This window comes from Molossus molossus, unplaced genomic scaffold, assembly GCF_014108415.1.
Source record: "Molossus molossus isolate mMolMol1 unplaced genomic scaffold, mMolMol1.p scaffold_m16_p_15, whole genome shotgun sequence".
In the NCBI taxonomy this organism is placed as follows: Eukaryota; Metazoa; Chordata; class Mammalia; order Chiroptera; family Molossidae; genus Molossus; species Molossus molossus.
In genome coordinates, this window is record NW_023425350.1 from 39,140,353 (window position 1) to 39,167,601 (window position 27,249).

Sequence of the window (27,249 nt, forward strand, 5' to 3'; positions counted from 1 at the left end):
TTTCTCTAATATTAAAAATGATGGCTCAGGCCCTGGCTGGTTTGGCTCAGCGGTTAGAGTGTCAGCCCGTGGACCAAGGATTCATGAGATCGACTCCAGCCAAGGGCATGTACCTCAGTTGTGGTTCATACCCGGCCCTGGTCGGGTGGTGCGGGAGGCAACCCTCCCACTCTATCTCCAGATAAATGTCTCTCTCTCACATCAATGTTTCTCTCTCTCTCTCCCTTTCTCTCTCTTACACTCTATCTGAAGATAAATGAAAAAACATCCTTGGGTGAGGATTAAAAAAAAAGGTGGCTCAGTTGGTTGGAGCATTATCCCATACACCAAAAAGACTGCTGGGTCGAATCCCCAGTCAGGGCACATACCTAGGTTACGGGTTCAATCTCTGATCAGGGCATATGGGAGGCAACCAATCAATATTCCTCTCTCTCACTGAAGTTTCTCTCTTCCTCTTCCTCTAAAATCAATAAACATATCCTCAGGTGAGGATTGAAGAAGAAAAAAATAACCCCATAAAGGATAACTCTAAGAATATGAATTCTATTAAGAGCAGAGTAAGATCGCCATAATATAGGTTTATTGTGCCCTTGTCAGTGTACCATAAAAGTGTTCCAAAAGGATCATAAGCTAACTTTATTTTAAGCCCACCAATTAAAGGGAACATTATAGATGCCTATTTAAAAAGCACTACTAAGACCCTGGCCGGTTTGGCTCAGCAGTAGAGTGTCGGCCTGTGGACCAATGAAGTACTGGTTCAATTCTGGCCAAGGGCACGCACCTCGGTTGCGGTTTGCCCCCGGTCCTGGTCGGGGTCATGTGGGAGGCAACCAGTTGATGTATCCCTCTCACATCGATGTTCTTCTCTCTCTCCCTTTTTCCCCTCTATCTCCCTCCCACTATATCTCCAGATAAATAGAATAATATCCTGGGGAGAGGATTAAAAAATTAATTAATTTTTAAAAAAGCACTACAAAGGACTGGTGAAAATGAAAGAAAAAATGCATACAACAAAAAGAAGTAAAATAGCCCTGGCCAGTTTGGCTCAGCGGTTAGAGCGTCGGCCTGCGGTCCGGAGAGACCCGGGTTCAGTCCCCGCTAAGGGCACGTACTTCGGTTGCAGTTTGTCCCCGGCCCTGGTTGGTTGTGCGGGTGGCAGCCACTCGATGTGTCCCTTCATGTCGATGTTTCTCTCTCTCTCTCCCTTCCTCTCTCTCCCTCCCACTCTATCTGTACAAAAAATGGAAAAATATCCTCGGGTGAGGATAAAAAAAAAAAAAAAGAAGTAAAATAAAAGAGAAAAAATAGCCATGGATACAAACAAGTATAGTATTAAAAGGGTGATGAACAGAAAAATAAGTTAGAGGAAAGGCACACAAATGGGGGAGGTAAGGAATTATTAACAGACAAACTGAAGAAATTTGCAACATGGTCTACAAATGGCCCAAGAGAAGTAAACAGCTTGGGGAGCTTCTAATTTAGTAAAATGGATCACTAGATTGTAAGTGAGGAATAAATGACATACGATTTAGAATATTTTTAAAGTAGCTGTGAGAGGCAAAGTTGATGGATAATGGGGCCATTTAGAAGAAATGTGCAATATTCAATAAATACTGGATTTCATTTCTCCACTGTAGAATTTAAAACTAAGGAAAAACAGCAACAACAAAAGACCTCTGGAGAAGTATGCAAAGAAGACTGGGATTTTCTTCCAGATTAAGTAACTCAAGTAATTATATGAATATCCTCAAAAAATAGAAAAATGTATTAAGAACAACAGTGACCAAACTCTGAAAAAATGCTTTGAACTCTTTCTAACACCAGAGATAAAACTTCAAACCTAACAACGGAAGTGTAACACAAAGATGGTTAAATTCTAACAATTGGTTGGTTATAATGCAACCGAGTTTTCAGGGAATTGTTAAATCTCCTAGATAAGTTATGTCCTATAAATGCAGACTTTATTTCTTTATTTTTTTTATCCTTACCCGAGGACATTTTTTTCCATTTTTTTGTTCAGATAGAGTGGGAGGGAGAGAGAAGAAGAGAGAGAGAGAAACGTCAACGTGAAAGAGACATGTTGAGCCCTGGCCAGTTTGGCTCAGCGGTTAGAGCGTTGGCCTACGGTCCGGAGAGACCTGGGTTCGGTTCCCGCTAAGGGCACGTACTTCGGTTGCAGTTTGTCCCCGGCCCTGGTTGGTCGTGCGGGTGGCAGCCACTCGATGTGTCCCTTCACGTCGATGTTTCTCTCTCTCTCTCTCTCTCCCTTCCTCTCTCTCCCTCCCACTCTATAGAAAAAAAAATATATATGAAAGAGACACGTTGAGTGGCTGCCACCCACACGACCAACCAGGGCCAGGGACAAACTGAAACCAAGGTACACGCCCTTAAGTGGGAACCGAACCCGGGTCTCTCTGGACCGCAGGCCAACACTCTAACCACTGAACCAAACCGGCCAGGGCTAAATGTAGACTTTAAAGCATTCCAATACCCCAAAAGAACTGCAATAACACATCTTCAAAACTACTTCATCAAATAAATTTTATAATAAAATATACACTAACAATAATGAGAATTTAAACAAGAGCACAAATACATAATTATTGAAATGTTTCTCATACAAAATTAGGCATCATTGTCAAAACACATTGCTATATTATATATTTAAATGGTTTTTTTTTCTTATTGTTGTTTTTTTCATTGACTTTAGAGAGAGGGGAAGAAAGAGGGAGAATGAGATAGAAACATCAATGAGCGAGAACATCAACTGGCCACCTCTGGCATGCCCCCCCACTGGGGATTTAGCCCACAACCTGGGCACGTGCTCTGACTGGGAATTGAACCGGCGACCACATGGTACATGGGTCGATGCTCAACCAGTGAGCCACAACTGCCAGGCTATTTAAATGTTTTTAGTTGCAAGTTATAAAAAACAAAAATAAACTAAATTTCCTATTTTTTCACGCAAAATTAAATATCTAAACTCCACTTCATTTTTCCTACAAATGCATAGTCTGTCTGCTCAGCTTTAACCTTCACATCATTACATTCTTCCCTTTCATACACTATATCTAGAATTCCACCAGGGTTCTTTTGCAGTAGTTCTTGAATTTGTTCCAAACAGCCCACCCTGATCTAAAACCTCACCACAGTAAGCACAGATAACCATCCATTACTACCTACCTAGCTTCCCTACTTGTCCTTGTCTATTCTCCAGCTTTGTTCCAAGCACTAATACAATGTAAGTTTTATTTTTTAAATATGTTTTTATTGATTTTTTAGGGAGAGAGAGAAAGAGAGAAACATCTATGTCAGAGAGATACATCGATCAGCTGCCTCCTGCATGCCCCTCACTGGGGAATCGAGCCCACAATCTGGGCATGTGCCCTGACTGAGAATTGAACCAGTCACCTCTTGGTACATGGGTCAATGCTCAACTACGAAGCCACATCAGCCAGGCTCAATAAAAACATATTTTTTAAAAAAATTGTAATAGAAATTACAAATTACAAATGAGCAGGTGGCTCATTTGGTTGCCAAGGTTGCAGGTTCAATCTCCAGTCAGGGCACATACAAGAAGCAACCCATGAATACATGACTAAATGGGAGAACAAATTGATGATTCTCTCTCTCTCTCTCTCAAATCAATCAATAAAAAAAATATATATATACACACATACCATTTTTTTTAATTCCTAAAAAATTACTGAGCTATTCCCAGTGTTTGAATGTTTTTTTTTTTTTTTTTTTAATCCTCACCAGAGGATATTTTTCCATTTATCTTCAGATAGAGTGGGAGGGAAAGAGAGACAGGGAGTGAGAGAAACATAGATGTGAGAGGAACACATCGATTGGTTGCCTTCCGCATGACACAGACCAGGGCCAGGGACCAACCACAACTGAGGTATGTGCCCTTGACTGGAATCGAACCCACGACTCTTTGGTCTGCAGGCTGACACTCTAACTAGACATTGAGCCAAATCAGTCAGGGCAGGGTTTGATTTTTAACATAAGGATTATGCTAAAATAAAAAGTTACATTTAACATTACTATTAAAATTTTCTTTAATAATAACTGTTAAAATTAGCTATTTGCTTTCCAGCTTTCTATTTTAACTCAAAATACTCATTTCTAACTCTAGTGATAATCAAGAGATCATAGCTGCATAAAGAATAAGGAAGTAAATTCCTTCTCCACTTTAGTTCTTTTCACTCTATTCTATTTTTTTTTAAATAAGGTTTATTTTATTATTATTTTTTTTATCCTCACCCAAGGACATTTTTTGCATTTATTTTCAGATAGAGCAGGAGGGAGAGAGGGGTGGAGAGAGAGAGAGAAATATCAATGTGAAAGAGACACATTGACTGGTTGCCACCCACACATTGAGTGGCTGCCACCCACACGACCAACCAGGGCCAGGGCCAAACTGCAACCAAGGTACATGCCCTTAGTGGGAACCAAACCCAGGACTCTCCAGCCCATGGGCTGACGCTCTAACCGCTGATCCAGACCGGCCAGGGCTCTATTATATTTTATCCACCCATTTAACACTGTCTAATGTTGGCCCTAAATCGGCTCAGAATTGCAACATCCAAAATCTCAAATTCTGAACGTCCTCTCTGACTTCAACCTATTCCATCCCCTCTCACTCCTAAACCTACTCTTCTTCATCCTTATTGCAACCTCCTGATGACATCTGCTTTCCTCATTTTAATGCTCACACTCTATTCATTTCAATTATATGCCTGAGAACATCCCACCTCATTTCTACATATCAGTCCCCAATTCTGAATAAACTCTACAAATATTTTTGTCAGTTTCTGAGCAGCTAAGCATTACTGAATAAGTTATTCAACCATGCTGATTGGCTCCACTACAAATGTGTGGTTTCCAAGTCTCAAGTCATCAACCCTGCATGACAATACTTGTATTCATCTTAACTGACTTCTTTTGTGATTCTTTCCAGTAGCTTTGTGTAATTTTTCCACTTTCCTTAAACCGTCAACCTTTTAATGTTGCTGTCTCCTAGGAACTGTCACTGGCCCTCATCTATATTTTTTCCCTAACACATAAATCCTTAGTTTCTATTCCAAATTTAAAATCTAATTCCATCTCTATCTCTATTCTAGATCTTTCTCCTGAGCACCAGAACTTTATTTCCACCTGCCCAAAAGATATTCTCACTATTCACCAAACAATCCAAAATAACTCAGAACTTTTTTTCTACACTTCCCCTCCCTCAACTTTTCATTCCCCTGTAATGTCTTACTTACAAAACACAATACCCATCCACTCTTTAACCAAGTAAAAAAATTGGTAATTACCCTAGACTCATCCCTCTCTGATTCTCCATATCAAACTGGTAACCAAGTCCCACCACTTCAGTGTTATCTCTCTTCCACTATCACTAATAGAGCAATTCTATTTCTGTTCTGGCCCTCATCAGCACCAACATCAATCTTTCTAAAATTCAAATGCTTTTTGTTTCAATTCTATCTATGATTTGTATAGTCTATATTACTGTTTTTCAAGCTGGAGTAAGGTAGTGACACCTTTTAAAGAAAGAACATTATCAAAAATCTTTGAGAAACAGTCCATACATATCCTAAGAGTCCATGGACCTAGTCTAAGAAAGTAGCTTAAGAAACTAGTCTTAGTCTATGAATAAAACTTTCAGATGTAAATTACTGCTGCAAAATAATTTTGTTATTACTACCTCTTGAAAAATAACTTAATGAAATGAAAACTGAAATTCCAGAAGTACTCATGAACACCCCCCCCCCCAAATGTCTGTGGGCCCAGTTTCAGAAACATTAGTTGCGATGATTAATTTTATGTGTCAACTTGGCTGGACTATGGTGCCCAGATATTTGGCCAAATATTATTTTGAATGTTCTGTGAATGTGTTTTTTGAGTAAGATTAACATATAAATCAATGGACTTTGAGTAAAGCAGCTTATCTTCCATAATGTGAGTGGGCCTCACCCAATCATTTGAAGGCCTTAATGGTACAGACACCTCCTATTGCAAAATGCCTTTAAACGCAATAGTTCTTTGAGTCTCCAGCCTGCCTGCCTACTCCATGAGATTTTGGACTAGCCAAGCCTCCACAATCTCAAGAACCAATTCCTTAAAATCTGTTTTCCTAAGATATACCCCAAGAGGCCCACACCAAGACACATCATCATCAAAATGCAAAAGGTTCAAGACAAAGAGAGAATCTTAAAAGCAGCAAGAGAAAAGCAATTAGTTGCCTACAAGGGAGTTCCCATAAGACTGTCAGCTGATTTCTCAAAAGAAACTTTGCAGGCCAAAAGGAAGTGGCAACAAATATTCAGAGTGATGAAAAGCAAGAACCTACAACCAAGATTACTCTATCCTGCAAAGCTGACATTTAGAATCGATGGCCATATAAAGAGTTTCCCAGGCAAGAAAAAGTTAAAGGAGTTCACCACCACCAAACCGTTATTATATGAAATGATGAAGGGTCTTTTCGAAGAAAATATAAAATATATGAACAAACAAAATGGCAATGAATACATATCTATCGACAATGGAATCTATAAACAAAATGAACAGGCAGAGCAGAAACATTCTCATAGATACAGAGAACATTTTGTTGGTTGCCAGATGGGAGGGGGTTGGAGGAATGGGTGAAAAAGGTGAAGGGATTAAGAAGTACAAATTCATTGCTAGACTGACAAACCTCAAAGGGAAAGGGGTTGGGGGGTGGGAAGAAATAAACCAAAGAACTTGCATGCATAACCAATGGACACAGACAATAGTGTGGGAAAAGGCGGGAGGGGGGGCGGGAGTGGGGAGGAGGGGGTTAATGAGGGAAAAATGAGGAACATCTGTAATACATTCTACATTCAACAATAAAAATTAAAAAAAAAAAAAATCAGTCTTCCTCCCTGCCCCCGTCCCCTCAATCCTTCCCTTCCCTGTGAGTACACACATCTTGTTGGTTGTGTTTCTTCACGGAGAACGTGAACTAATACATGTCTCCACGGTGGGGGGGGGACACCCAATCTTTTATACATGGTATCTAAGAACATGGTATCTTCCACTCCCCATCTCTTCAAATGCATCTTCCAGGTGCAAGAAGTATACAATCTCTGCTATGGCCATATAAAATACCCTACAGTTCACCGATTCAACCCTTTATAGTCATATCTATTTTCTTAGTTTAAAATATCCTTCCCCCTACTCTCACTGTTTATGACTCCTATTCACCTGACTGCTTCTACTCAACTTTCATGTCCCAGTTCAAATGTTCCAAGAAGCCTTTCCTTCATTAAATAATCTCTTCTCTTTATGCCAACATGGATCAAGACCATAATTCCACTATATAGCACATGTATCACATTACGATTTGTTTACATGCTCAACCCCCTTACAGTGGGTAAAGACCATATCTTATACAGCATCACAGTCCCAGTACCTAGCAGATAGTTTGTCATAAAGTTAAGTCCTCAGATACAATTCACCAAACAAATGGATTATTTGAATGAACCATCCCTTTATCCCTCTCACTAAATAAATACTGTATTTAGATCCTGGCAAAAAAAAGGTCTATGCCCTGAGTCCCACTCAGGCCCTCCTCAGGCCATGCCCCTAACCCACTGGTCAAGGATTCTAGGAAACAAGAGAATGTACCCATACATGCCCCTTCTAGATGACACTCCAATTATCAGGAACTCTGAAAGTTCTTGCCCAAATACCTCTAACCCAATTTCAGGGCCTTTTCCCCAGGTTTGTCCTAAGGATGGACTATGCTACAGATGTGTACACCCTTGGGTCAAGAAGCAGCTGTTTGGAGAAGGGAGTGCAAAAGCTTGGACTGCAGTCATGAATGCAGGATGTCCACAGGCACACAGATGAAACCTCTTCGTGGTGCCCAACAGAGTCAGGAACACTAGGATATAAAACTGTGAGCTTATGAATTCTAAATTCCACAAATTCTAAATCTGAATCTTTCCTTTTAAACCATTATGCAGGTGTATTTATTTATCAAGATAAAGGACCAGGAAATATTTAACAATTTGTTACTTGGTTTAGAACCTTTAAATGTTTAGGCCTTTTGTGGTAAATAAATGCTTGCCTTCAGTCTCACCAATGTTAGAGGCAGGCCTTCTCTCACTCAGAACAAAGTTTATGACTTTCATCAGCCTCATTTTACTAATTATTTAACTAGCAAAACAACTAAAATAATATAGGACTTGAGAGAATATTAAGGTTGTTTTCTAATTTCAATAATTGGTTAAATACATTAAATGAGTAATCCAGGATTTCAACTTACAACTCTCAAGTCCACCTTTTTTTCCTCTGCACCACACTCACTCTCTAAAAGCAGCTAGTTTACCAATTACTAAATTGAAATATTAGAAGACATCTCAATACCAATTAAATCAGCAAATATTTCTTTTAAAACACTGAAACTTTATGCTTAGGAGTGGTACTAATCTGTTTCATAAATCCTAAATGAAGGTCAACTGGTGTTCTTCTGAAAGAGAATAGTTAAAAATTGGTCTTCATTTCCATCTATTCTGTGAGGACTACTGTTGCATAATTAACACATATTACAAAGAGAAATTTCAGTTAAAAATTTAAAAATACTCCCATATGTAGCAACTAGTTCACCTGTTCTTCTTTAGGTTCTCATCATTTTCCATAGTTTAACCAGATATATGTCATACTAAGAATCAGACATTCACTATGGATTGCGTTTGAAGACATCAAGACATAAGGCTGTGGACAAAAAATATCAGTATGTTGGACTTCCATCAGGAAAGTTACTGGAAACCAAACTGAAGGAACTAGGCATTCTAATAGCAGACAGAACCATGGACTATAGAATAGAAGACAAACTAAAAAGGTAAAACAAACTAAATCCTACAATACTAGATAGTGTCCTCAAATTTTCAAAAATGAGTAAAATTACAAAATGTCTTCATTCACGCCTTTGACATTTATTGGAAACTTACGACATACCAAGTCTATGCTAAGTGGCGATGATATACGCCAGGTTCTACGATAGGTGCTGGTGATAGGTAACACAAAATCTCTAGCAGGGGTGGGAAACATCAGGCCCATGGGCCATATGAGGCCAGCAAAATCAATACCAGTTAACATCACATGCTTCACAAAATTAGCCTGACCAAATATAGCAAAGTAATTATGTATGGCCCATGAATGATGTTATAAATATCCAAATGGCCTTGGCAGAAAAAAGGTCTCCCACTTCCCGCTCTAAAAGCTGTCTAGTAGTCACATCACTTTAACAATTTAGTAAAGGTAGATATGGGATCATAGGGAAGAGCGCAATTAACTCTGCTAAGGGACTTTACAAGGGAGTGTTAAAGAATGAGTAGAAATTTGCTAGGCAAAAAAAAGTGGAGGGGCCCTGGCTGGGTAGCTCAATTGGAGTATAGTCCTGAACACCAAAAGGTTTCAGGTTTGATTCCTGGTCAAGGCATGTCAAGGAGGCAAGTGATTGATGTTTCTCTGTCACTGACATCTATTTCTCTCTCTAAAAATCAATAAACATATCCTCAGATGAGGATATTAAAGGGGGGGGGGGACAGTGTAGAGAAAAATTATTATAATAATAGGAATAGCCCTGGCTGGTTTGGCTCAGCAGTTGGAGCGCTGGCCTGCGAACCAGAGAGTCCCGGGTTCAGTTCCCGCTAGGGGCACGTACCAAAAAAAAAAAAAAGATATCAACGGCTAAGATTCATTAAACTTCTGTAATACATGCTAAGCACTGTGTACAAATTATCCTATTAAATTCTCATAATAGCCCTCTGATTCTCTTTTTCTCCTGCTTATAAAGGAGGAAATTGAGTAAATAACTTGCTGAAAGATCATACGGCAAAACAGAGGTGACGCCCACAAAGATCATACAAAACTAAACTGTGAGTGATTATAACTTGTTTGAGGAAATATAAATAGGTAGGTAAGGTATAGCACAGGATAATATTAATGACAGCAACCAGCCCTGCAGATATCATAGTCAACAAAACAGAAAATAGACACTATCCCTCCCTTAGTACAGATTATGTCTATTCCAGGAAGGAAATATTACCCCCCCATCTTAAAGACAGAGGAACTGAGATCTGAATATAATAAATAAATTGTTTAAGATCATACACTAGTAAGTAGCACAGTAAGAAATGAACCCAAGTTTGTCTGACTCAAAGCCCAAATTCATTCCACTTTACCACATACCCTCTCTATTATTCATTCAAACAACAAAAGTGTATCAAGAACCTACTGTTATGTCAAGCACTATGCTAGGAACAGAGAGATGGAAGATTAGGTCCCTGGCTTCCAGAAATTCATAAGTAGTCAACACAGTCAAGCACACCAAGAACTGCACTACAATGAGATAAATGCTGTTACCAAAGTATATATAGAGTAGTATATATAGAGTCTGAGAGAAGCACGAGTTGGAGTACACTAAACCTAGGATGAGCCAGGGAATGGCAGAGAAGTGACGGTAAGTAAGCAGCAGTCAGTTATGAAAGCAACAGTGAGGAGGTGGGAGAATGTTCTGGAAAAGGAAAGAATGTATAGAAAGGCACAGAGACCTATGAAAATACAGCTTATCTTCGGGAACTATAAATATGTTTAATCTTAGGATATGCACTGAGGAGAGGTACTACGCAAAGATAAAACTAGTGACGTGGTCATCAGCCAGATCTCAAAGGAGTCTGGATGCTTAAATAATGTGTTTACTCAGAAGCTATTGAAATCATTTGAAAGATAAAAGTGTTTTAGAAAGTTTCATATGCCCTGGCCAGTTTGGCTCAGCAGTTAGAGTGTCGGCCTGCAGTTCAGGGAGTTCAGGGTTTGATTCCGGCCAAGGGCATGTACCTCAGTTGCACTTCGTCCCCAGCCCCAGTTGGGGTAATGAGGGTGGCAACCAGTCAATGTGTCTCTCTCACATCGATGTTTCTCTCTCTCTCTCTCCCTCCCACTCTGTCTAAAGATAAATGTAAAAATATCCTCGATGAGGATTAAAAAAAAAAAGTTTCATATGATCACAGATGAAAAGACAACTTGATGGGAGCAAACCCAAAGGTAAAAAGACCAGCTAGGGGCTACTGCATTACTCCAACGGTCAGGGACACATCTGAGAAATACTTGGGAGGTAAATCACAAAACTTGGTAATAAAATAGCAATTCTAACTACATCATGAGTGTGTTTTAAAATAAGCAACAAACAAGAACTATAAGGTACGATGAGAAAACCTTGAGAGTGACCATATCAAAATTCAGGGTCAATGCCATATATATTTTATAAGTAATTTTAGTATTATTAAAGTCATAAAAATAGTACAATCTACTTTTCAAACTTAAGCATTGATGGAACTAAGGAACATTTCTGTCAATTTCCTCTATTAGACAAATGGGTTACTTTAGCTACTTGATGAAACTGCTTCTCAGGAAATACTTAAACAGAAGTTGGAAGACCATGTGTCAGGGATTTAATTAAAACTGTTTTCCCAGCCTTGGCCAGCGCGGCTCAGTGGTTGAGCGTTGACCCATGCACCAAGAGGTCGCCAGTTAGATTCCTGGTCAGGGCGTATGCCCAGGTTGTGGGTCTGATTCCCAGTGGAGGGCATGCAGGAGGTGGCCAATCAATGTTCTCTCTCATTGATGTTTCTCTCTCTCTCTCCCTCTCCCTAAAATCAACACGGAGAAAAAAAAAATCTTTTTTTAAATGTTTTTTCCAGCCCTGGCAGGATGGCTTAGTTGGTTGGAGTGTCATCCCATGCACCTAAAGGTTGTGTGTTTAATTCCCAGTCAGGGCACATACCTAGGTTGTGGGTTTGACCCTAGTCACGGTGCATATGGGAGGCAACCGATCCATGTTTCTCCCTCACATCAATGTTTCTCTTTCCCTCTCTAATCAATAAAAAATATAAAAAAACGATTTTCACAGTAGATGACTTTTCAAGTCCCTTTAAACTCAAGATTCTAAAATAAGGAAAGTCATAGCAAGTATATCACATTTACTAAGTATTTCAAGTGTAGATCTCTATAGCTATCTAATGGGACTGAATCAGAGTAATTCCAAATATTGTTTTGACATTAACAAATTTCTCAGTACTTAAAACCTTAACTTATCCATATTTTCAACTGCTTAGGTAATATAAATAGCATACTTTGTAAACTTAAAGATTATAAAATTAACTACTGTCACAAATTCCTTAAAAATTCATAGCAAGTAATATTCAAAATTGGTTACAAAATTGAATGACATCTCAAACAGAAAGACAATTATTTCTACTTCACTGTCACTGAGCCCTATGTATATAACTAGCACTGAGAAAAATTACTTCATTTGGTTGAAGTAGGAAAATGCCCTGCAGCATGCAGAAGAGCTGGCCCATCATTACAGATCTCTAAATAGCTTCCTCTTCCCATTAGTTAAAGAGGACTGACACCATGTCACAAGCTCTTACAGAGATTCTTTGATTCAATGAGCTACTCAATGAAATCCAGGATTCATCTCTGAATACAGTGAATCCCAAGTCAGTGAACAAACTCCAAAAGTATAAGGCACAGTTAGTAAACTGGCATGAAGAAATCAACTCTTTACATTCAGATTCTAGGTCTGAAATAGCAAATCTAGTCACTAAATTAATAAATATTCTTACTTTTAATTAACACTTTATTATTATTATTTTTTAATCCTCACCCGAGGACATTTTTCCATTTTTTTGTTCAGATACAGTGGGAGGGAGAGAGAGGGATAGAAAGAGAAACATCGACGTGAAAGGGACACATCGAGTGGCTGCCACCCGCACGACCAACCAGGGCCGGCGACAAACCGAGGCACATTGCCCCTAGCGGGAACCAAACCCGGGACTCTCTGGACCGTAGGCCGACCCTCTAACTGCTGAGCCAAACCGGCCAGGGCTAATTAACACTTCAGATGAAAATAAAATTCTACCATAAAGCTCCTATAACAAAATTCTGTGCCACTTGAAAGCAGAAATACAAGAGTGGCAGGGCAAAAATGTAATTTTAGCCCAGCCAGCGTGGCTCAGTGGATTAAGCATCGTCCCATGGACTGAGAGATCCTGGTTCAATTCCCAATCAGGGCACATGCAGAGTTGTGGGCTCAATCCCCAGTGGGGGGTCTGCAGGAGGCAACTAATTGATGTTTCTCATACTGATGTTTCTTTCTCTAAAAAAAAAAATCAATAAAAAAGTATATTTTAAAAAGTGTAGCCCTGGCCAGTTTGGCTCAGCTGTTGGAGTCCCGGGTTCAGTTCCTGCTGGGGGTGCCGTACCTCGGTTACAGTTTGTCCCCAGCCCCAGTTGAGGTCGTGTGGGTGGCGGGCACTCGATGTGTCTCTCGCACATTGATGTTTCTCTCTCTTCCTCCCTCTCTCCCTCCCGCTCTGTCTGAGGATACATGCAAAAATGTCCTCAGGTAAGGATAAAAAAAAAGTGTAATTTTAAGTTTATAAATAGATTTCCACTTCTGACCAAGATGGAATAACTGGAGCCAAATTTACCCTGGTGACTGAAACAACTGGGGAAAAAAGGAAAAAGACAAAATACAGCAAGCATTATTTCAAGACAATGGACATTAAGCAACAAAGAACAATAGATTTCCAATAGACAGGAAACACACAAGATGAGACTTACAATTACCCTAGCTTACTTTACTACCTTGAAAGAATTTCTTGCCCATAAAACAGGGATGGGGAACCCAGGCAGAGCAGTGGTCTCCCCGAATTGAGGAAACATAATTTAGTCTGGAGATTGCAAGGCAGAGTACTTGAGAGCTGCACAGATAGATCAAGAGATCTACAAAGGGACCACTCAGGTCTTCACCTGAGTACTTATGAGTACATATGTGTAAGTACACTACCCAAGGACAGTGAAAGAACCAACAAAAAGGACTAGAGGGAATATCATCAAGAGCTCATGCAAGTCTAGGAATAGTTCTTGTTCCTACCAGATAGAGTACTAAGAAGGGTTTTGCCTCAATAGTGAAATAATAGTACTTAACCACTAAAAAGCAAGATCATCTGAAAAACTCAAACTGTTTCCAAGTTAACTGCATCCCAGAACAAAGCTCAAGAATATTTAATGGAACACAAAAATGTGCAACACCCAACAAGGTACAATTCAAAATGCCTGGCATCCAATCAAAAATTACCAGGCATACAAAAGCAAGAAAACACAATCCATAATAAGAAAAATCAATCAAACCCAATCCAGAAATGACAGATGAATTGCAGACCTGTAGCCTCAGCCAGTTATAACTGAATTCTCTACGTTCAAGCGAAAGACAGAGCATGAAAAGCTATACATGTGGAAGATATTAAAAAAAGACAGCATTTCTAGAGATAAAACCATGTCTGAAATAAAAAAGTATGCTACATGAGATTAACAACAGATTACACATTACAGAAAAAAAAGAGTACTATTTGGAGACTTAGCAATATTACCCAAATGAAACAGAGAAGGCTAGAAAAAACTTGAACAGAGAACATCAGTGAACATCAAGAAGCCTGATATACATGTAATTGGATTTCCAGCAGGGGGAAAGCGGAAGCAAAATAATAAATAAATTTTGTGTGTGTGTGTTTGTGTATAAAAATTCTTCAAATTTGATGAAAACGACAAACCCACAGATCCAAGAAGCTCAATGAAGCCCAAGCACAATAAACATAAAGAAAAAGTTTCACTTACAAAGGATTCTTACTCACAAATTCTATTAACCAAATGTAATCTAGAAATTACTTAGACTAAGACTAACTTTTAGGTTAACTTACTGGGTACAATTTCAACTGACAATTTAAGAGAGTACATTAAATCAAACATTAATTTAAGTGCTTAACAGAAACCTTAATGATCTCAAAATTAGCAAAATATAGCTTTAAAACAATGTGTATTTTTGTTACCCTACTGGGTAACAAACTTATGTTGATCTTATTTTAGCAAATTATTTTTAAAAAGCTAAAGCATACTTTTGTTTTTCTTATCCTTTCATTCATATAGGTCACTCAGAACAGAATTAGGGCACTGAAAAAACTTTTAAAGAAACTGGGAGGTGGAACTGAAAACAGAAGCAGACTTGAGGTTCTCCCCAAAAACAACTTGGCAACTACTATTTTGGAACACCATTGCTTTCAAAATATACGTATATATTTTTAAGTGTAAACTGGAAACAAGCTAAACTGTTTTTAGCATCTCGGCTAACTATTTAGGAATAAAAAAAAAAAAAATTAAATATTTTTTTGGAAAAAGAATCATTCAAATAAAAACCATTAATATGGAAAACTAAAGTAGTGTATTTTCCTATTTTTGTAAATACACCTATCTTTTTTTTAGAGATCAGCGTACAAATTCAAATTTTTCTGTCTAAAAACAAGCAAAAAAGAGACAGGGGAACAAGTTCTGAGTATCTACTATAATGGCTACCCTTCCTGTCATGTGCGTTCCCTAAAATAGAAGTCAATTTAATTAGTCTACCATTTTGCTTAGGAAATAGTGGAATATTTCAAAAATAAAAAATAGTTCCATGGGAAAGCTGCCAAAAACATATTTACTATCCCTGGACATAGGTAATGTCTACATTCTTTTTACTTTCTTATGAAAAAAAATTCATATATACACATTTTGATAACACACATATTTCTTTGAGTGACCATACAAATAAAACACTTTTAGAAAAAGTACACTAGTATGATACGTCCCTGTAGTATCAACACATACATTAAAAACAGCACACAAACTCTTTAAGCACACAGATTGAGAAGTTACCACTGGAAAAATTATTTATGGATTTGACTCTACTCTCTTTTAAATAAAAAAATCTAAAAAAATTAATTTCCAATAAAATACAGATTTGAAAAAAAAATACAGATTTGATACTTTATGTTAAGCCATTAGTCTATTAACCGCAGACTTATTCTCTAGTAACATTTATTAATTGCATGAAATTCCCAAATATATAAAAGATTAGAATGTTTTGAAATTAAAAATTCCGAACTACTCTTGTAATCAGATTCTATTCAAGAGAAATAAGGCTAACTATACATTATGTTAAGTGCAACTGTAAAATTCAGTTTCATAACCTATACTGAGGTACACAGAATACATGTATAGTACACAATGACAAAAATGAAGTTTTTATTTCACTGATGCAGCTACCAATATGATTTCAATACTCAATTCCCATCTCCAAAACTTTCCTACTTAATACAAACCCAATATCATAAACATAAAAGACAAAGATGTGCCTAGTTGTCATCAAGATTTCAGTTACCTGTATTTCAAAACTAGCTCTAATACCTTAAAATGATCCCCCAAATATTAATCTAATAATTCACAATAAACCATCTTCTCAAGATTTAATAACATTTAAATTATTTGCTACAGCAACAGTTCCTCACCAATCAGAACTATTGTTTGAAATTCTCTCTTCTGAAATCTGTTATTACTTCACCAGTTTCAAATTCTGAGCCATTTATTTTCAAACACAAAGGTTAATAAGAAACATTTCTGCATCAAATGCACATAACTTCACAGTAAAGGCTCTCCCCGCTCCCTCTTATTCTTTCTCTCTCATTTTACCAAATTATCAAAGGAACACAATGTGGTTTGAATTTCAGCATTGAAGACAATTAAGTGACAATACATGGTTTGGGGAATGAAAAATTAAAGTTTCATAATTTTAATCACTGGGTTGGGATAAACAGGCTGGGCATGTAAGATTATCCCTCTTTTCAAGGTCCAATTGTTAAACCACCTGGATTTTTCTGGCCAAAGAACCAATTTAAGGGCTTAAAACATAAAATCTCTAAAGTTCGCAGTCTGCAATTTTCCAAAGAAAACAAGTTACCTAGGAAAGAAAAAAAGAACACTTACATTTGGAGCATGACCTGGTTCAAGAATACCCCATCCACCAAAGCCACATATTCATCCAGGTTGGTCCCATTTCCTGCAGCCAGAGGTCCAAACGTCTTAACCTAGAACAGAATGATCATCACGACACGAATGCCCACCTCCATCTCTGCGGCCACAAATAATGCAGCAAAATATACAATAAATAACACCCACTTACCCAAGTGACCAAAGGGCTAGTCATGAACTGCTCCAGAAGGGGAGTAAAAATTTCGTTCTCCATTTTACAGCTAATGTATTTGAAGAAGAAGAAGGAAAAACAAAAAAGGGAACTAGCACAAAAATACGCCTAGGGAATTAATTGGTCACTCAACGTTGAAGTACAAATCAATGAAAGTCTAGCCGGGCACGGTAAGAAAATCCCATCGTGGAGGGGAGAGAAAAACTCTCTCTCCTCAAAAAACACACCGGAGGGAACCGAGCCGAAACGCCGAGCAGCGGCTTCGACAGCAGCCACGAGCCGCAGCCTGCGCTGGTAATGTCTGTACCGGGCGAGGAGGGGCAGAGAAAAGGCATCTGGAGGAGGAGGAAGGGAAAGGGGGCTGGAGCAGCGAGACAAAAAGCCCGTCAAGGTTGCCCAGTTCCTGGAGCAGCCGGACCAGCGAGGCTGCCTCCAATGAATTAATCACAACGTGGGCGAAGTGAAATTCCACGTTAGCTACCGCGTTGGGGGTGCCGGGCGGCCGCCAGGCTCGACCTCCGTGTGCCGCTCAACACCTTCCACCCACCAGTGGGCGCGGAGCCGCTTCGAAGCGCGGAGCCTCCCCAGCCCGCAGCGCCTCACCAACGACAGGCAGGGCTCGCCCCTTCCCCGCGAGCAGACACCATCCCTCGGCCGCCCTCAGCCTCGCCTCCAGCCCCCTTCCCCTCCCAGGGGGTGGGGGCTTGGATGTGTGTCCCTAACCCCCCAGTTTTCTGAGCCCCGCCGGGCTTTTCAGGGCACCTCTGGGAAGCCCTGGCGCAAAGTCACCCCGCGCTCCAGCCTAGTCCTCCGCCCTCTCTGGAGGAGCAGGAGTAACGGCTTCGGAACCGCAGTGCCGCATCACAGCCGTTCCACGCCGCCCAACCGGTGCCGCGAGTCCGCCGTCGAGAGGAGCGCGCTGCTCCCTCCGCGTCCGTATCCTTCCGCCGACTCCCCGCCCCTCCCGCGCCGCAGCCTCTGGATTGTGGGAGAAGAAAACCGCTGCATGCGCGCGCGCCTGAGCGAGCGCGCCCCCGGCCGGCCCGCCGCCGCCCAGATTCTGGCGGCGGCCGCGCTCTCGCGGCAGCTGCTGCGGCGGCGGGCGCCTCGCTCGCGCCCAGGACGTTTGCCAGGGTCTGGGGGCGGGGATGGGGAAGGCAGAGGAAGGGGTCTGGTCTGTCTGCTCGCTCAGGCCTAATTATGGTTTATTTCCTCCCCGAGTGCCTTCTTTGATGTGAAGGAGAGGGAACGAAATTCTTTTCTTTTAACCATGAGGGATGCAGACCGCCTTTTCGGACAGTTTGATTTGATCTGTTAAGCGTGCTTTTTTGCCTGCAAAAGGGAATGGGAAAACTCACTGCAGCAAATAGCAAAGGAGGGACTGGAGCCGCAAACTTGTTTTTTTTTCTTTTTTCTTCTCTTTGAAAATCCAGTCCACTAAAGCATGAAAGCTCATCAAAGTTGCAAGTGAATGTAGTAGGATTTTTTAAATAACCAAAGCTGCCTTTCAACACGTTGATATTCCCTGACTGGAGCAAACGTGATTCAGACGTTGTTTGACTATTTGGCCATTTAAAAAATCCAAACAAAATCAAGAGCTACTAAGAAGAAACATTTGGAAGTCATCCAAGTTGGGTGACAAATAAATAGATTACATATTTGTCATAAATCTCTATGCTATGCACGACTGGAACCATCAAAGTAATTTTAGCGTTTCTCCAACAAAATCAAATGTTACTCTTCATTTCAAAGGAAAATAAAGACTTTTCCCTGGAACAAAATGGGCATGTAAAACAAATTTTTTGAGAGGGAGAGACAAGAAATATAGTACAGTTTTGCAATGTGTACTGTTTACATTTACACAAACATCTACTTTGATTACTTGTATGGTATTTTAAATTAGTAGCAAAAATGGTTTTGTCATGACACTGAATTGAGAAACAGCACCATTTCTTAATTAGGTTGAGAGCCTGAGCTCTAGATTTCTTCCTGCCAATTTAAATCCAGGCTTTGATACTTATCAGCTGTGTGAGCCTAGGCAGCTTACTGAACCTGTCTGTTTCACTTTCTTCAAAAGTAAAGCAGGGATAATAATTGGGTGAAATTAAATGACAATGTATAGTAAGTGCTCTATAAATGTAATTGATGTTGTTCTCATAATTATTCCCCAAAAAAACTTGAAATGTAACCTACTTGACTTCAGTGACAAGGTAAGGGCTCTTGCTTTGGAGAGCAGAGAAATATGCACTTCCAAAATCATCTTAATTAGTGTTAGGATGCATTCACAGCACACTTTACTAACTGGCGTACAGGGTAGAACCTCGCATAACCCCGGCCAGTACACAAGCCTTGGGTCATTCTGATTACTAGCAATCCTTTCTCTCTCCCCTTGATGACTTTCTTAATCACAATCCTTTACTTGGTAATGCAGATCAAGTGAGAGCCGGCACCAGTAGGAAGCCTTGCTTTCAGGAGCAGCCCCAATGCCTGACAGGTTCACTTTTCTTTGTAATCCCTCAGAAGCTTTGCTAAACAACATGGAAGTGTTCATGCTTGTGCTGGGGTTTATCTTAAGACAGACCAGCCTTCTTCATTCATACATGAAAAAGCCATAAAGTATTAATACCAAAGTACAAGAAGTTAGGAGCACTTTGAACAGTGATGACTGAAGGGTTAGCACAGGAGTTATACATTACAATAGCATTGTTTATCCAGTTTACATTTAGTAGCTAGCCCTCACAAAAATCTGGATTCCCCTCTAAAGCCAGATGGCCCCACATAACTTCCTGGTCTATCTTTAGGTTTTACACACACACACACACACACACACACACACACTCAACAAAGAAACATGAGGAGTTAATTGTAAAAACAGGAAGCTTTAGACCAGACTGAGGCCTGGAGTAACTTATTTGAAAACCTACCAATTCACAATTCTCTTGTTTAACTGCAGCCTTAAAAATGCTTTATAATATCTCAAGAGTACAATCAGGAAACTTCTCTGTCTGGCAAAAGAGGGATTGTACATTTACACAATTTAATGGTTTTTGAATTGCAGCGTCTAGTAAGATTAAATTCAAAAGTTTGTTCCAATCCTCCTTTCATTTAGGAAGAGATTTCCCAAGATTTCTTCAAGGTAGTTATTTATTTATTTATTTATTTATTTTTTTTATCCTCACCCAAGGACATTCTTCCATTTTTTGTTCAGTAGAGTGGGAGGGAGAGAGAGGAAGAGAGAGAGACAGACAGACAACATCGACATAAAACACCCGCACGACCCATCCAGGGCCGGGGACAAACCACAACCGAAGTACAGGCCCTTACCGGGAACCGAACCCAGGTCTCTCTGGACCGCAGGCCGACGCTCTAACCGCTGAGCCAAACCGGCCAGGGCCAAGGTAGCTTTGTTTTATACTTTGTAGTCATTTATTTGTCCTGAATTCATCTTTTCTTAGAATGTTAAATCCAGTAGGAAAGGACTTTGGAAAAATCATCCCCATCTGGTTAGGGTCTAAGTTATTTGTTCTGCTCTATTCTAATCAGAAGTTAAATGGTTGGAATGGACCATGATCCCATTTAGGGATCACAGGAGAAAGATTACCATCCCATGTATTATAATTGAGGTTACACGTGCATAACACTACCCAGGTACCAAAAGCACTTGTGTACCTCCATCTTGATCTACATTATGGAAAGTGATAGACTTACCCCAAACCACGTTCCTTGGTAATAAATATTTGCAAAGCTAAACACATCCATAAGTTAGTATACTAAAATTAACAAATATAGCTGCAGAGTGGTATGTTGTTTATAATATCCAAAAAGCTAAAACAACCTAAATGTTCATCGTCTGATAATTAATAAAATGTGGTATACCCATACAATAGAATATTATTTTGGGGAAAAAAAGATGAAGTACTGATATATGCTATACCATGGATGAACCTTGAAAACATTATGTTAAGTTAAAGAAACCAGTCACAAAGGGCCATATGACCACATATTGCATGATTCCATTTATATGAAATGTTCAGAAGAGACAAATCTATAGAGACAAAAAGTAGGTTAGTGATTGCCTAGATCTGGGAAAGTTGGGAGGATGGGGGTTGGTTCATGGCTTAGAGTATGGATTTCTTTTTGAGAAAATGAAAGTATTCTAAAATTGTGATGATAAATGTATAATTCTATGAACATACTAAAAAACCATTGAATTGGACACCTTAAATGGCTGAATTGCCCATTATTTCTCAAGAAAAAAACTTAAAAAGAATTGGTACCATTGCCTCATAAGTATTTTTTAAAAAGCTATGAGAAAATCCAATCTCAGGCCGTGGTCAGGTAGCTCCGTTGGTTAGAGCGTTGTCCTGATGCACCAAGGTTGTGGGTTCGATCCTTGGTCAGGGCTCATACAAGGATCAACCAATGAATGCATAAATAAATAAGCAGAACAACAAATCAATGTTTCTCTCTCTCTCAAATCAATAAAAAAAAATCCAGTCTCTCATGGACTTTTCAAAGGGGTCTCTAAGTCCTCTTCATTTAACGAATAAGATGTTTAACTCACCTAAAACATAGAATGCTTATGTTTATGTTTTAATTATCCAACATAGTTTTAAGAAGAAATATACAATGAGACAGAGAGAGACATTAGATGTGCTGCTTAACTTCTTTGAGACTCAGCTGTAAAATGGGCATATTAATTTCATTCCCTTCTGGACATTTGCTTAGACAGTGGACTTGTTGCTCTGTCCTGTATCTCAACTGGGCAGAGAAAAAGAAAGTTGGAAAGAGATGACAGGGCAGAGAGAGGGATCCTCTTTTCAGTCCAATCTGCATTTATTCCTCTCAAATACTTGAGTGCTGTGCTCCAAAGTGAACCATCACAAATTCACCATTATATTCCGTGCTACCATCCCCATCTGAAATGCCCTTTCCTGCTTTCTATCCTGGTCAACTCCCACTCCTCCTTCAGGATTCAAGTGTCACTCTCCGTGAAGCATTCTTCTTCTTGGGTTGAGTTGACCACTCTCTCTTTTGTGCCTGCATGGTATCTGATCTCCCTTTATTTCTGTAACTTGCTCTGAATGGCATGTATTTGCTCACATGTTCTTTTTCTGAGTAGATGGAGAACTCCTGGAGAGTGACTTGTTTTATTCATCTTTGTATTCCTGACATTTAAGACAGCATCTCAGTCAATATGTCAAAGAGTCCTCCCTCAACCAGTTTAAATTCCCAAAACTTGGCAAGAGCTCACAGCAGAGAAACTTCTGAGGACTATTCTAATTAACTAATGACCTAGAAGAGGCATTAGTTGGTGATTATTGTTTGACAGTAAATTTGAAGAACTGAAAAGACATTGAGACCATAAAATAAATGGCTTTCAAGACAAATTTTTCCCAACTGTATATAACTTTTTTTCCCAGAGTAAACTTGGAGAAACACATAAATATCGTATAATCTTTTATTTCTCAGACAGCATATAATAACACCCAATTTGTTTATTGTGTTTTTCATTTTGTATCATTTTGAAGGAAATATTCTAGAAAGGTGTTATAATTGTCTAAGCTTTATTGGACAGCACGTTCTGAACAGAAAGTACCCTTTTAGTATAGAAATATGTCATCACGCTCGGGCTGGTTTGGCTCAGCGGATAGAGCATTGGCCTGCGGTCTGGAGAGACCCGGGTTCGGTTCCCGCTAGGGGCACATACCTTGGTTGCAGTTTGTCCCCAGCCCTGGTTGGGTCGTGTGGGTGGCGACCACTCGATGTGTCCCTTTCACATCGATGTTTCTCTCTCTCTCTCTCTCTCTCTCTCTCTCTCTCTCTCTCTCCCTCCCACTCTATCTGAACAAAATATCGAAAAATGTCCTCGGGTGAGGATAAAAAACAAAAAAGAAAGAAATATGTCATCACAATTTACCTAAATTATTGTTTTGTGCCTTTAATATAAGGATTTTTCAGAGGCTCTTAAAAAATACAAGGGTATTTGACCTACACTCACAGGTCCAAGACAACTATGGGTTGAATTTTTATTTTACTTTGAGTAGTGTTTCTATTTTCTCTCTTGGTTCATTTTTGCTGCTGACAGTATCTGTATCAATAGTCCCCATTCTAATTTGCTGCTTCTAACTTACTGTCTGCAGGGAATTCACAGATTGTTAAAACAGTCTGAAGGAATTAATAATTTTTGAGTGAGGACCTGATGGATCTTCTATGAGTCAAGTCCATGAATTGGCGATAGTCAAAGGTGTCTTTTGGTGTTATGTTTTTGTTAATTGTCAGTTCCTTGGTATTACTTAAGTAAGGCGGTGCTACCCTATTTATTTAACTAGCTTGCTGTGGTATGACACGAAATACTCTTTTAAATTAGTGGTAACTTACTAGGTATTTCCAGGTTATGACTGTCCTATCATGTGATCGGTTCCTTGTATTTGTAAGTTTCCTCCTTTAACTCAAATCTGTGTGATGGGTGGTGACTCATTCCTATTTACAATGCTACTGATGGGAAGATACTAAGCAAATGGAAACCTGATAGCTGGCAGGGAAAATAAAAAACATGTATAGAAAGGGACAAATATTATGAAATGGAATTTTAAATGGTGAAAAAAAATCACTCTCCTATTTGACTATAAGCCTATTCCCAACCTCTACTCCCTACTCATTTCCATCTTGGAGACAGACATAATACCTAGTTAAAACAGAACCTCACCTATGTCAGAACAAATGATGGACCATTAATAAAATAGACAAAAATTTCATAAGGCAGGCACTATTCTCACCATGAAGACCACAGAAATATAATTGATAAATGATATACTATGATACACAAGCTTAAAACCTTTTAATAAAAGAAACACAAACTGGTTATTCTTGGGTGTGATGATGCCATTTTTAGGGCATCATTTGAATTTGCCACACAGCTTTCCCTTTAAGGTAAATAAGCAAGTGGTTTTCCCCATTAAAACACCACTTGTGCTTTTAGGCTACTGAAAATAAATGTGGGCTAAAACAATTAAATATTTCTAATCAAAATAAAAGTGTAGATCTGCTTCTATATAAAAAAAATACAAATGATAAATGATAAGTATTACAAATGAGGAAATATGAAGACATTTTATTTCTTTCTGTTGAACAGCAGTAGGGAGGTATATTTAAAAATGCATGTACTGATATGAGACTATATATTTGATGTTCTGCTATTTAAAGTTAAAATTTTCATGAAATTTTAAAAAATTCAAATGTAAATGTTTTTATTTTCTAATTTTAAACCAACGTCTGACAGTTGAATCTTTTCTTAACATATTACTTTGACAAGCTCTTATTTTATTCCATGAATTTTTTTTAAATGTTTTTATTGATGTTTAGATAGAGAAGAAGGGAAAGGGAATGATAGACATATGGATGAGAAACATTGATTGGCTGCCTCCTATACTCCCCTTTTGGGGATCGAGCCCAAAACCTGGGCATGTGCTCTATCAGAAATTGAACTGGTGACCTCTTGGTACATGGAATCATGTTCAATCCACTGAGCCAAACTAGCTGGGCTCCACAAGTTTTTAACCTAAAAATCTGTCTTTGGTTTCCTAAACTTAAATAGCAATATAAAAATATTCAGTTACATGAAACTGAACATGTTGCATATTTTAAAAATTGTTTTATGTTCTCATTATAAAAATAATATTTCATTGTCATATTTGGATAAATCAACAACACATAAAAAAGAAACAAAAAAATTAAACCTATAATTCTAACACTCAGAGATTAATATATTGATGCCTTTATTTCATACAATTTTAAAAACTGTACCACTGTCATAACACATTAGAAAATACAACAATGATTAAAGTTTGGACATGCCTCTCAGTTTAAATTAATCAATGAATGGACTTCAAATGCATTTTTAATAACAACATTCATCATATGTTAAGTGTGTAGGACTATCTAATTACTAATTTTTAAAGCATCAAACTCTAAATTCCCATATCTAAAATTTGACTGAAAAATCTTACCAAAGAATAAAAGTACAGTTTCTGGATTTAAGTAAAACTATATTTGTCAGTGCATTCTCACTTTCTTCATTAATCAATATTTATGTGTGAGACAGCACATTGAGCTTACAAGACACATAGAAGATTGTGTCTAAATGAAGCCAAAAGAAATAAAATGGCAAAAATATCAATCGATTAGTTCAGATGTCGGCAAACTTTTTCTGTAAAGGGCTGGATAGTAAATATTTTAGGCTTTGCATGCCATAAGGGCTCTGTTGCAACTGCCATGAAAACATAAAGCAGCTGTCGACTATATGTAAAGACATAGGCATTGCTGTGTTGTAGTAAAGCTTTATTTACAAAAAGAGATGGTGGGCCATTGCTTGTGGACCTCCAAATTAGTATTCACTGTATTTACACTGGATGCAGCAAAACAAAAAACAGGATTGAAGTTATTCCCAGTCAATTAACTTTATAAATAATTAAATTAACCATCCAACTATATTGTATAAGTATACAATATGCAGAAGAGTTGGTCCACAGGTTGTTTGGAAATTGATTCCGTTATTCTAGCGTGTCAGGTACAGTTCACATTGTTTTTAATTTCTCCCGATTTTACTGTTGAAAACCTTTCCCCTGGATATAAAGCCATTTTTTGGGGGGGAGGGGGATTCTCTTACTTCTCTACAAGAAACAGGGGCAACTTTGAAGTGTTTAACAAGAGAATTTAATGACTTGATGACTTAGAGAGGTGTAAGGAGTTAAGTGTACCAACACAGGGGGGCAAATCACCCAGGGAGGGGCAAAGCGGGCAGCACTTCTACCCTTAGATGAGGTGGAAGGGACAAAAGGAGGAAACTGTGTTACCAGAACCCTGAAAGCTCCTAGTCTTGGAAGGAGAGCCACTGAATGGGAGCTGTGTCCATAGAGAACAGTCCACTGTCATCATCATGATGCAGAAGAAAAAACTGGAAAAGAATATCTCAATCTCTCTGTCCTCTCACTTGTATTGCTGCCAGTGCTCCCCACTGCTGCACCCCACGAGAAGCAGAGCGCAAGAGAACACAGATGATGCAGTCCATGGAGGTCAGCACCTAGGCACAGAGAAAGGCAGAGAGGTCAGAACTAGAGGCCCCAGAAGAAAATGATCTAGCACGGATCTGCATGTGAAAACTGTGGATAATACCTAGAACCATTTCTATAGATTCTTTGTTGACCATACAAGATGGAATTCTTTCCAAAATGCCATGATAAAACAGAGGGAACTGATATATGTTGACAATAAAATGTCATAAGATTTGTGGCATATAGTTTGACATATATGATCTGTTAATGCAAAGTATAAACCAAATCTTTTCTTTCTAATTCCGACCCGAAAATATGTTTTTATTGATTTTAGGGAGAAAGGAAGCGGGGTGTGGGGGGAGATAGAGAGAGAGAGACATCAATGTGAGAAACATCAATCTGTTGCTTCCCGAATTCACCCCGATGAGGGATCATACCCGAAACCTGGGTATGGTGCCCTGACAGGAATCAAACTGCAACTCTTTGGTGCACAGGATGACACTCCAACCAACTGAGCAACACAGCCAGGGCCCAAATATTTTTTGTTGTTGTTAATCCTCACCCAAGGATATTTTTGCATTAATTTTTAGATAGAGTGGAAGGGAGGGGGGCGGAGAGAGAGAGAGAGAGAGAGAGAGAGAGAGAGAGAGAGAGAGAAACATCAATGTGAGAGACACACATCCATTGGCTGCCTCCCACACGACCCTCACTAGGCAGGATTGAACCTGCAACCCAGGTATATGCCCTTGACTGGGAATCGAACCCACAACCCTTCGCTGAGTCAAACTGGCCAGGGCCCAAATCTTTTTTTTTTTTTTTACTGATAAATATAAAATATCAGTGCCCTGCAGTGTCTTGTTTGTAGTATTTGCTTTATATTAATTGAATGAGTAAATTTGTTAAAATAATAATTTTTATAACTTTTATTTAAAGAACTTGATGGTTAAGTAATGGGAAATGTAATTTATTAAAAGACATTATTTTAGAAAAATAACAAAATTAGGTTAATGTGACTCTAAGGCCCATGTGGTTCTCTTCTCTGTGTCCTCCGCTCACAGCAAAATCTGGAAGCTCTAC

General features: G+C 38.9%; 1 protein-coding gene across 19 annotated transcripts in view; it reads right to left on the reverse strand.

Annotated features, from left to right (window-relative positions):
- The window catches only part of CCDC88A (coiled-coil domain containing 88A), a 133,239-nt gene extending 115,255 nt beyond the window's left edge, over positions 1 to 17,984 (reverse strand). For 5 of the 19 annotated variants that reach the window (XM_036263603.1, XM_036263600.1, XM_036263599.1 and 2 more), the window contains exons 1-2: positions 17,099 to 17,957; positions 16,903 to 17,003 (exon numbers count right to left, since the gene is read on the reverse strand). In XM_036263603.1, coding sequence (XP_036119496.1) covers positions 16,903 to 17,003; positions 17,099 to 17,161 — 164 coding nt within the window. In that variant the 5' untranslated portion in view covers positions 17,162 to 17,957. Of the gene's footprint in view, positions 1 to 16,902; positions 17,004 to 17,098 lie in introns of all 19 variants that reach the window. The other 14 variants (XM_036263589.1, XM_036263584.1, XM_036263585.1 and 11 more) reach the window with 5 other exon arrangements.
- Between the last annotated feature and the right edge of the window lie 9,265 nt (positions 17,985 to 27,249).